Below are 12,542 nucleotides of genomic sequence, written 5' to 3' on the forward strand. Positions count from 1 at the left end.
GGCATTCCAGATACACATAGTTAATGCAGATGAAAATGGACACTTAAAAGCAGGATAGTTGCATCCAAGGCTGTCTCTTCTACCACCAATGAATAGGCTAGGACCTTCTGGCACAAAATTTGGTTACTCTGAGGCAGGTCACTTCATAATACTTTCCGATAATAGACTGTAATAAAGCTTTCCAGTTAAAAACTAAAACCACATTTTTTCCAGTCAGGCTGAAGTCAAAACTTCTAGCAGGTGTAGTTCTGAAAGTCCATTAATAAGATAAATAGGATAAGTAACCAAATATGGGGATGTTTGTCATTGAAGTGTTTACAAAACACTGAGGTCATTCAGACGGCAGGGGCCCATAGCAGTAGAACAGAATTTCCAAAGGATGCTAAATAATTATGTAGGAAATGGTGGTGGTGAAGAGATGAGAAGCCATTGTGTTAACAAGGCATTACTCTTCAGCCTGCACTGTAGTGATTTTCTTAAAAGGGGGGGGCAGCAAGCTTCAACAGCAAGTAGGCAAAACCGATTAACATAGCAGGAAAAAAAAACCCACTACAGCTCAAAAGGCATATCAGCAGTATGGAAGAAAGACTGGTTTTAAAGTGTTCTACAGTCACACAACAAAGTACTATAGAATAAACTCAAAACAACTAGACCTTGCCCTTTAGACTGTGGTGCCATTTTAAGTCAGTTCCAATGTAGAAGACAATCCCACTTGAAAAGCCTAGTTTTGTTTTTTTAAGGACATATTAAGTTAAACGTCCATGCATTATTGTAACCAATGTTCAAGGTGCAGCCACGATTTCAAACAGGTGCTGAGTTAGTTACTGGAGTTATAATCTATAAAACCACTAACCTCCATTCATCATCATGGGGATGTACTGAAATTACATTACAAGAAACGGCTTGAATATTGTCACCTGTGTAGCTGGACAGCATGTGGGAATACGAGTCAACAAAACTTCACACTTGTCATTTTTATTTTGACAGCAAACACACTCTCAGTCAAAGAGACTTTAACCACCATATGTTTTGTTACTAGCATGGGTCTAGAGGGTTGGCCATTTTTCCCATTAGGGCAACAAACTGAAGAAAAGTGGTGCTTATATTTAGGAAAGCTGTAGTTCACTGTAAACCACTACTAGTGCTTCACTTAGCACAGCAACTCATATTTGGGGTACAGCCTTATTTTAAGCAGCTACCTCTTCCCACGAAGCATAATCACTTGGATTATTCCACTGGTCCAGAAATACAGGGATTTCATCACGGTAAGTGGGGAAGGGAAGAGATTAACTTTACATCAAGAGTGCATTTAGAAAACTCAAAAATTAGGATTCTACATTAATGGAGAACCTGTTTTTAGAAGATAAATCCAATTAGCCAACTGCTGAGGAAATCTAATTCATCATAGGTAAACCTGCATTCTTTTTCTGCATGCAGCAAGAGAGAACCAATGACTAAAAATACACACTTCATAAAACGCTTGTTTCAGAGGTGATAAAAGTTGTATTATTGAATTTCTTCAATGTAGTACCTTGAAGAAATCCAGTGTAGATTTACCAGGATGTTTTTTTTAGAGTATACATTTCAACACCACCTGCGCCACATTTTTTTTAAAGCAGCAAATTCTGAAGAATTCCTATAGTTTTTTAGAATGTAAAAATATGTATATGTAGGGCTTCTGTCCAGATTCTTATTAAAGGAGGAAAATCTATTTTGCAAAAGGTTCTCTGTCATTTCCACCATCATTAATCTTCAAAAAGTGCTTATCAAGATCTGCTTTATGCATACAAAACTATTCAACTTTTAGTGTTTTAAAGTGAGGCTTGGATAGGATATATCCTTTTAAAAGATAGCATGGCTAAAGTTATTGTATAATAAAAAGATTTTCTACTGGAGAATATATTCTGAATTTATACTTTCAGGAAACTTACATATTCAAATGTGGCCACAATCAATCAACATGCAAAATATTCCAAAGTTTACATACCAAGAAGAGATAATATACAGTACTTTAAAAAAAACTTTAGAATGAAGGCTTGTAAGGAAAACTGCCAAAGTGCTTTCTCACTCAATTTTAATGACCAAGGAGTGCTCCTCAATGGAGGCGATTTTAAGTTGCAGGGGAAAGGCTTGATAAAATAGTAATTTCTATTGTACAACTCACAGAAAGACCGGGTTTGGACAAAAATGCAATTCTCAATTCAGTTTGGATGTAGCGAAATTCCACACAATTGTTTAGCATACAACTCTGAAAGAGATGTCTGACTATTTTAGGTAGGCTGAAAGGAAAAAAAAAACTAGCCCAAAGAAATGTTACAAAATATGAATGGATAACAGAGAAAGCTCTACAGAAAACAAAGGGTCACTCAATCAATTTATCATCCCTTCCATAGATTATTTTCCACTTTTAACATTTTATTATAAATGGGCACAGCAGTAATTCAAATCGTAATAAAATAAACTTGTTCATAGTTCTGACTTACTCTGGATAGATGGCTTCAACAGAAACAAAAAACAAAAAAACACCCCATGATCTGACTTGGGCATTATCAGGATTTCATATTAAAATCAACTTTCAGGGAAATGTGCCAGAATGCTTAAGAAGTGATACAGATTAACAAAGTTTACTGTAAGTCTCAAAAGAAATGGATATCCATCTACTATGTGCTTTTTAAGTGCCCTTATTCCAAAGAAATTTTTTCAATAATTTTAAGTTGCTGGTAATACTTTTTTCCTATTACACAACTTTTACACGACTACATGCGGTACATTTATAGACAGATGTACAACTGGAAAGAAAAATGTTCTCTGTCTTGGTAATAAAATTAGGATTTTGTTTTTACAAATGCTAGTCCAACCAAAGGAGCTGTGTTCACACCAGATGAGCCTCTGAATTCTCCCCGTGCTGATTAAAAATCCTATGCGGACTGCTTCCTGCTGCAATTGGGTCATTATGTAACAAATGCTAGAGCACCCCCCAGGCACTGGGGTGGCCACCATACATTATACACATCCAGGTATCTCCATTTTATCATTCATCATCGTCATCTTCATCTTCCTCTCCATCTGAAAGGGATGTACAGGGGCGGATTTGTCTATAACGGTCAAGCCATTTCTCCACCATCTGCGTTACCAGGGGATGGTTACGTCGGCGAGAGCTTTTCTGCATTGCAACTAGGACTCCACCCTCCGTCACACAACAGTCCAGCCACTCCCTGAGCAACTTCTCTTGCTGTTCCTCATTACCAATCTTCAGGGAGAGAAAAAATACTTAGCACATGCTTCAATTTGCATTATCAACTTTGATTTTAATAAAATAAATATTCAAAACAGCCAACAATGAGGCTGGGACAACAATATGTTATGACTGAGACTATCAAATTCCTATATAGTATATTACACTAAGATTGCACTTTTTCACTCCATGCAAGTTAATCTGACATAACAGCAAACTCTCAGTTTTAAATCCACACATTACTAAAGCAGATTTGAAAGTCCAGTCCACCCACAAGAATGCACCAATTAAAATCCATCTTTTCAGTTATAGACTGTGTGCTTCTCTTTACTGAGGATGCAACAGCATGGTTAAAGGTTATAAAGGAGTCTTGTAAACTTTTCCATATACCCTCATCTGGTCATTTCTAGTCACATAAATGAAAGAGTTCAGTCTGCAGCTCAAGGCTACATGTCAGTTCTGATTTAAAAGCTGGGGCATCACCAGTATCAGCTGAGAGCCCATGCCCAAGAAGAGACACACTTGACCAAAGCACCTGAATCCCTCTGTTCTAGTGGAACTAGTGGGGCAAATCTCCTGAAAGACTCGTGGCAGCTTCAGTCTTCCCCATCAAAGAGGGAGGCATTTGAGGAATAAAGCTCACTGGCCAGTGAAATGCTATGGGATTGTGCAGCTGTGACAACTCCTCTTTCCATTCATCATTCCCAAGTGGGAGGAAGAGGACGACACCCTGCCACCAAATATGGGGGGGAGGGGAGATTCTCTTTCCCCCAATTCTGCCAAAGGAGAGGTTGGAAGGAACTGTCTTGTGGCCACCTCTCATTGACACAGGCAGTCAAAGGAAGCCCAAAGCAGAGTGTTGCCCTAGAGCCTGTAGCAACCCTGTTCCAGTTTCTGCAGAGAGAGTTGTTCCACTATCACAACAGTACCAGACAATTGAACCCAAAAGCAAATTTTTACATACAATTTGGGCTAACACATTACATCCTTTATTCATAAATTACTGGAACCTCTTCAAAATGTTTCCTCATCAAGGGAGCTACAGATTAGTGGTTCCCAAACTTTTCAGCACCAGGACCAACTTTTAAAAATATTCTGTCGGGACCAAAATAGATTCACCAGACTTTAAAAAGTGGATCTACAGAGAACTTTTTATTTTTAGGTAAGAACAACAATAAAAAGACCCTCAAGTTTTCTCTCTATATTTACACAAGTTTATAAACTGGGGAAACTCAGCTCCTTGCAGGGCAGTTAGCAGCTATCTTGCAACTACAGGAGCTGAACTCTTTGCAGGGTATCTAATTTTTCCACTAGTCTTAGGGCTTGAGGCAGTTAGTTATCTGATCTTTCCATCACCCTTTGGCCATTCACCAAAAATCAGATCGAGACTCACCAGTAAGTCCCAACCTACAGTTTGGGAACCACTGCTGTAAGAGGTGTTTGTTTCCAGCGAGTAAGATAGGCTTACAGCCTTCCTGAACACAGTGGGCTTACTTTGGAGTAAAATAAATAAATGTGAGTAAAATTTCAAATACCTCTAGGTATAGACCACTAGACCTATGCCCAGGATTCAGGGTCTCCTTGGGGGCTTTTTTCCTGCTGAAGATTTATTCTAGAAACTTGCCTGAACTATCTGCACTGTTTAATGTTTCTTACCTCTTGAGCAGACAGAAAGTGAATGTGCAGCAACTTCCTTTCACTGTCAACCAGTGGTAAAAAAGTAATAGTAACATCATCATCAGTGTTCAAGTTAGCACCAGCACCTCGATTGCCATAACCATCATTCTCCATGGCAACCAAAGCAGAGAAGTGGCCCCTCGTGTAGCCCAGAGCAATAGGGCTTTTCCAACAAAAACTCTGTTCCCACAACAAAGGCAAATATACACCTAAAAAGAAGAGTGCAAGGGAAAGACCACAGTTTGAACAATGATGATTTGGGGTGAAAGTTTTCATCTGAAGACAGAACACAAAACAGTATTACAATGTGCATCCCTAATATACTTAAGCCATGATATACCTTTAAGCACAGTAAGTCACTGACTGTTTAGATTAGTGGGTACAACACTGCTGTAATTTTATCCTAGTGGTATCCACTAGTCACCCTACAGATATGACAAACACACCCTCCCTTGCTCAAGTTGGCACTGAAGAGGGTTGGACCCAAGTCCAAGGGAAATAGCATCAGAGAGGCAGACAACAAACCTAATACTCTACTTAGGCATTCCATTTTGATACCACCAAAACAACAACTGTCCTGTATGCTCAAGCAGTGGAACAAAGTCTTATTCTGTCCAATGTCAATTATCCTAATCTCCACAGCCTCTCGTTATGCATAACTGAATCTCTCATCCTGTGCTTGCCTTCTAGGGACATCAGAAGTACTTCAGAGACTGCAGCAAAACATCTAAGCTGGGAACGTGCCCTGCCTTGAGAGAGTTTAAAAATAGCAGTGAGTAATACAAGTGTATGTGTAACATAGCAACCTTTCATAGATGAACTGTGTCCAATGCATTTACACATGAGGCTACCTTCAGCATGCCTACCAACAGAAAACAGGCCAATGGGCCTCTTGTATTCATTTAGTACAGTCCCCACTTCAAGTTATCATAGATGAACGCTGGGCAAAGTAATGCAGTCTTTACAATAGCTAAAAAAATTAAGACATTCTATCCTATATCTCACTAGGACTTTTCACAGACTACCAGAGTGCACTGATATTTCACCTTTATACCCTGGAACCAAGCACCACCAAAGTGTGTTTGTGTTATAACTAAGTGCAGCCTCGTGCCTTTTATCTCTGCACTATGCTCCTACGGAGAAAAACTGTGTGCAGCGAATAGCATACAGCATCTTTCCTTAACACCATACTTTTCCTTCACAGCAGCAGAGACAAAGCAACAACCGAATACATAAAACTGCAATAAGGTGTAAACATTTTGTGTCAAAAGCTGTCCTCTTTTCTACAGAGTATTTACTGTGCTGTAGTAACAGAAAATCATGCCCACCACTCTACAGCACTGTGACGTGTTGTATTGCACAGTGCAATATCAATAAGCCCAATTTATGTTGAGCCAACAGAAATTAACATTAGGAATTCTACATCATAATTCTTGCACAAAATTCAGCAAGAAGCCTCCTTTCGTAGCACCTTGAGAATTCCTTGTACTAACTCTAGAAATGTTTTATACATTTTTGTCCATTCCTAAAAACAGGGGAAAAAACCCACAAAATGTAAAGGCTGTCATTATCTCATTTGTAATGTACGTTTAGGGGCATTTAAAATATTTTTTTAATCCCTTCTCCATAGGGAATGCAACCCAAATCTCTTGTCAGTTGCTATTGTGTTATAAGGATTCACTATCAACAACTAGATAAGACAATAGTTAGATAGGGACCTATCCACACACCGCTTTTGTTATAGAGTTTACTACTCTGTCAAATTATGACATTTCACAACAGCTCTTCGTTCTACATTTTAAAAAAAATTAACCTTTTTATTAGATCATGCTCACACTTACCTTGAAAACGGGTATATCCTAATGTTTCTCCCCGGAAACTTTTATAATATTTTACTCCATAAACTATAATTGGTCTTCTAAGAATATGTGCAAGTACAAAAATGTGTGTCTGTTCCAAACTTGCTCCAGGCTGTATGAAAGAAGAAGAAGAATATCTGAAACAAAACGTCATCTCTCACAAACCTGACAACAATTAAACTGAGTTTCTATTTTCTGCAGAATTTTCATATAGCTGAAATTCTTGACCAAATGATAGATTTCTAAACCAAACCAATTACTCTTGGATCAAACATATCTTTAAGGCAGTATCTACTAGATGTAGCTTATCACTAGAGGTAGATTTCTTTCGGTGAAATAAAAATATATAACACCGCTTTCTGCACGTCTAATTTTTGTTTTAAAAAATCTGCAAAAAACTTGTTGAACACCTCTACATATTGGTCACTTTAGGCTGGTTAGGCTGGAGGGGGGGGGGGACTGCATGGGTAATGACTGTGGCTGCATCTATACCACTATACCACCTACCCAGTGCACTTTTAAGGTGATTATAATTTATAAAAATGTGTCGTAATAAAAACACATAACATCATTTTCTGCACTTCTCATTTCAGTGAAGCAAAATCTGCGAAAAATGAAAATGTTTAAAAACACCTCTAATTATAAAACTCTCGTTTCTAATATACAGACTGCATTCACTTTCAGTAGGTTTCAGATTATTGTGGTTGCCACAAACAGTAATCTGTACAGTAATCTGTGCAAAATGAGAATCAGATTGCACGGCAACCCTAAGAGTATTCACATAGAAGCAAGTTTTGGAAAATTCAACGGAGCTTACTCCGAGGTAAGTGTGTTTAGAATTGCAGCCTTGGTCCCAGAATGCCAATATACCTAACAAAATCCTAAATGCATACAATGCTTTGTACAATTTTATAGAAAAGCATTCTGCAAATAAATTTCAACATCATCATCATCATCATGACATCTGATGCCATTTCAGTACCACCACCAGCAAATTACATTGAAGCTGCATGAGAGTTTCTATTCCAAGATGTCCTTCTAACCTGCGTCTTACTTCGTGACACATTTTGGCAATCTTGCTCTCAATGTAACTGTTTATTCTGTGACATCTCAAAATACCCAGAATGAAGTAATGATCAACACTAATCAAGCGCATTACACACAATGATATTCTGTGATGCTTGAGAACAGTTGTCCAGTGAGAAACAAGGGGAAGTTGTGTGATCAACTGTGGTCTGTGCCCAGATTCACTCATTTTTTGGCACAAGTTCAGTCACCCAAGCAAAACAGTTACTGCTGGACATTGGCACTGGCCCAGAACACCCAAGCTGAGATCCAAGTAGGACTGGAAAAAATCCAAAGGGCTCCAACCAAGCTCTAAATGACAAATTAAGCAACTTTATGGTAGAAATATGCCATCCAGAACTGAAACACACATAGACTATTAGCTAATATGATTTTAGCAAGTTCCTATCTACATCCCAAGACAACATCTTCTGGCAATTAGTTTTTTCTAAGAAAATGGCTTTACAGACATAAAAAGTCTCTCAACCAGTGTACTTTGCAGTGATGAACATAGACTATAGTGGAATAGTCTCACTCAAATGAGCCACAGCAAATGTAACACCTCCAATTACTAGAGTGTAATATTAAAACGGATGTTCCAAGCTGAATATGTGGAAATCCTGCTTAGCCCTCATCATGGTTAATGCTTCAGGGTCAATGTAACATTTAATAGCAATGAAGACTCACAGCAGGATCTAGGAGAGTGTGTAGGTATTGTGCAATCTTGTAGCTCACCTGCAGAAGCTTAATTATGGTGAAGCATCTAGGAAAATTACCCATGAACAAGACCACTACAAATGTCATTTCCTAAGACAGTGTCGATATTTGAGATCTAAGCTGTTCAAGTTTTCAAAATATTTTATAAGTGGTTTTACCATAAATAGCAAATGATTGCCACGAACTTCAATCTAGTGCACTGATACGCATGTTTACACATGTTTATTTGTAACAAGTTTTCAACAGTTCATCACTGGGAGATACTCTATGAGCAAGTATGCATTTAAAGTAATCATGATTAAATAATTAAAAAATTGTATAAGGCTTTCAAGGACTATGACAACACAATAAGGTAAGTACAGTCAGCCTGCATCTTATATAAGGGTTAAGTTGTGAGGTTAGCACATAAAACAAAAATCACATGTAGTCAAAACTCCCTTAAGGTCAACAAACAGCATCTTTAGAACTGAAAGCAAAGTACAAGGCACACTTTGGAAATGTGGAAACAGCAGCTTGTTCTCCTATTTCAGTCTCGCTCCAGGGCATAAAGTAGAATGGCAGGTAGAGTCACATTCACTATTTAAACTGAGCATGTATACTTGAATTTGAGTGAGTCTATTGTGCAGAAGATGTGGGCTGACAGTATTATTTCCATATGGTAGCTTGGGGTGCTGAGAGGAAGTGGGCTTCCCTCAGGCCACCTAGTTAGTTCGCAGAAAAGGCGAGATTCAAACCAGAGGCACTTTGATTTATAGTTCAGTCTCTTAACTGCTACCAGCTGTCTTACAGATATAATCTACACTAGTTAAGTACACATACAACTTATGGAAGTTCGGATTTTAATATATGAACTAACAGAGTGGGCACAATTAAGCCCAAGTAAGATCTACTAAAATCAGTAGAAATCAATTAAATACTAAACAAGTATTTACTTTATGAATGAATGAAAATGATCTACTCAAGTTTGTGGCTGCACCTGCAGATAGTAAATTGGGGAAAGTACTATTATAAATATTATTCTACAACAGGGTCAAATGTTTTCAGAACATTTCAAAGGTTAGAGGGCCATTGAAAGAAACTCTCTCTAAGTTAAATTTAAGATTTTTAAAATTTGGTGAAAACCATGTTTATTTTTTTACGACTGAGCTTGAACTTCAGGCAGCTAGTCTTAGTACCAAATTACGTGATATGCAGAATGCATAAATTGGTCCGGAGGTATTTCTTTAAAAAAAATAATTGGCACATTGGGTGGGGATCACAGGGAAATGGGGGGGGGGAGCAGCAGGGGTTTGCCCCGCTATGATTCTGATCCTAATTCATGTCCAACTATGCACAGCATTACAAGTTTCCATCGGCTTTTACGACCAAGGCTTCTTTTCCTAATATCAATAGTATGGGGCACATGCAGTCACGAATGGAACCATGGCAGAGGCCAAATGCTAAAGCACCCTCTACATACCCATCACACTTTTCTCCATTTTACACATGTGCAGTTTTAAACAAACTCTAGGCCAACTCATACTCAGAAAAAGAGCAAAAAAAAATACAGACTCCAGACTTTTGTGTGAATAACACAAATGCCATGCTCGTCGTCCTAAGAGATAACTGTCTTACCTGACTCGCAAGGGAGAGTATAAATGCCCAGTCTTCTTGCCATTGTTCCTCTCGCAGTGAAAAGTGTAAACCAAAGCTTTGGGAATACCATGACTCCCATTCTTTCCATCGGGTATAGAACCTATAAGGAGCACACATAAAAGCAGTTTTGTCATGTATTCCAAATCATTCTGACTTGTGCAACTACACCCTATGAGGGCAGCTCAGGCAAAGATCCTTGATGTTCTTGCTTCTTCAATCTTATTTTGTATTGGGTGCTGGATAAAGAGAATGAAAATTACAGTAAATACGTAAGTAAGTGCTATTCTAAGATTAATTCTATCCTGGTTTGCAATACTTTGAGCACCCTTCTCCAAATACAGTTAGTATAGAATAGTCTGCTCATTGCAAGGACATATTGCAATACCAAAAGTAATGAATTAAACCATGACAGATGAAGATTATGTTCGGTTCACATGACACTCATACACAGTTATGCTTTAATAATCTCACCTTTCCCAAATTAGGAGGTTGCTTAGCACTGTCTTGATCCAATCTCTTTAAGAGTTAACATTTCAACAGCCATGCACTTGAGTAGCAACCAGAACAGAGATGGCAGCATGCTCTACTACTACAGAACTGTCTCTGAAGGAGAGGCAGCTTTGCAAAGGAGATTCAGAGTCAATTCATAACTTATGAACCAGTGCCAATTTATGCAAATAATTCCTCATGCAAATATTTGGCTGCATTACACAGCATACTGTGGGACAACAGTATTCACAGAACAGGCAATGGCACACCAGTGATGACCAATCCCCTTGCAACAGATACTGTGACTGTTCCTTCCTGTCTTGCACTGTTCACACAGCTACTCGTGCTAGCAGTTATTCATAACTCAAAACACAGAGAGCGCTGCCAGTTGTTTACCCTCTTGCCTATCCTGGCCTACTACAGGATTTGTAACTGTCCAATAAACTACCAGTAGCTAACACTGTGCCACTGTCCTCTAGTTTCAGTTCACAGGTAGGAAGTGAAACATCATGTTCAAATTGGAGAAGAAATTCAGGGGATTCATTTTATCCTATTTTCTCTTCATCTCAGAATTACACAAGAGCTACTAGAAACGGATCCTTGATACAGCAGGTATAATAACTAAGCTGCTGTTCACAGCCAGCAACAAGACACTTGGATAAGACAGGAAAACTTTGTTCTGTCTCAACCGTGTGTCTCACCTTTCCCTCCCCCCTCACATAATGTGAAAAACAAGTATTTTCATTTCTGAAGAACATGTCCAATATAACCAGCCTACTTAAATAAAATTTGCTTGGTCAGAGATTGCCAGGCTTTCATAAAAATGCAATTTTCATTGCTAGCCCGTTCTTCAAGGTCTACGGAGGCTTCCTACTATCAGAACAGACATTTGCTCCCTTTTTAGTTCCCTAATAAAGTACATTCTGGAAAAGGCTCAGCATTGTCAACAGCAGAGAACGGTTAAGTGGCCAGAAAGTACCTAAGAGAGCAGACAAGACAAGAAAGAAGAGAGCAGCAGACTAAAGAGTGGGGTGCTGTAAGGCTTCTGCTAAGCCACTGCCACCACAGCTTCCTGATTTCTATCTACCCAAAGGTCCTCATATCAGCCATGATAACCACAACTCAATAGAACCTCCAAAACAGTACAACTATGAATGACAGGTGTGGGGGGGGGGCTAAGTAGGGGAAACACCATTGACCTCACACCATGTGTATACTGTTTCCAAAGTCATTCAGCTGCCTGACAAGAGAATCCAAATGCTGGACTAGGTGGACACAAGTAACCAGGCCAGCTCCTTCTCCAGTCTCTCACGAAGCCCAAATCTACACTGATTTTTAGAGGGTTTTTTTGTCAATTTGACTCAAACACTGCAGTTTGGCACACAGTGTGAAAAGGAGCCAATCCTTATTGTAACAGTGATGAATTATAGTAACCAACAAACCAGATCCAGTTTAGAAAACCAAAACCACTGTATACAACTCCTCCAGTTAGACAACTGGCCAGGCTGAAAGAGGTTTGTAGACATACTTCAGAACCTGAACTTCAACAAAAACATAGCAGAAAGCAGCAAATAAGCAGGATAACACAAAAGCACTCATCATGGCAACTGCCTTTCCCACCTCTGCGGGACGGAGTGAACGAGCTGTTAAAAATGGGGCTCACACAAGCTTGTAAATGTCCTATTTGTTTGGATTGTCTTAACATTAGTGAAATTTAAATATTTTATTAACTTTTTTAAAAAAAATGTAATCTAGAACATGTCACTCTGTTATTTCTTCAGGCAAATGCTCCCAAAAAAGTATCTGTGCGCTTCCAAGGAAATCCCTAACAATGTGTTGGGGATTTTCTGATCTAGCCGAGGCCT

The 12,542-nt window shown here is 38.8% G+C and overlaps 1 protein-coding gene across 6 annotated transcripts in view; it reads right to left on the minus strand.

Moving 5' to 3' along the window:
• Positions 1 to 2,057: 2,057 nt before the first annotated feature.
• The window catches only part of ZRANB1 (zinc finger RANBP2-type containing 1), a 64,849-nt gene continuing 54,364 nt past the window's right edge, over positions 2,058 to 12,542 (minus strand). For all 6 annotated transcript variants that reach the window (XM_066618915.1, XM_066618911.1, XM_066618914.1 and 3 more), the window contains 4 exons: positions 10,168 to 10,288; positions 6,754 to 6,883; positions 4,892 to 5,121; positions 2,058 to 3,250 (listed from right to left, as the gene is read on the minus strand). In XM_066618915.1, coding sequence (XP_066475012.1) covers positions 3,032 to 3,250; positions 4,892 to 5,121; positions 6,754 to 6,883; positions 10,168 to 10,288 — 700 coding nt within the window. In that variant the 3' untranslated portion in view covers positions 2,058 to 3,031. The remainder of the gene's footprint in view (positions 3,251 to 4,891; positions 5,122 to 6,753; positions 6,884 to 10,167; positions 10,289 to 12,542) is intronic.

Source organism: Tiliqua scincoides, chromosome 3 (assembly GCF_035046505.1).
Source record: "Tiliqua scincoides isolate rTilSci1 chromosome 3, rTilSci1.hap2, whole genome shotgun sequence".
In the NCBI taxonomy this organism is placed as follows: Eukaryota; Metazoa; Chordata; class Lepidosauria; order Squamata; family Scincidae; genus Tiliqua; species Tiliqua scincoides.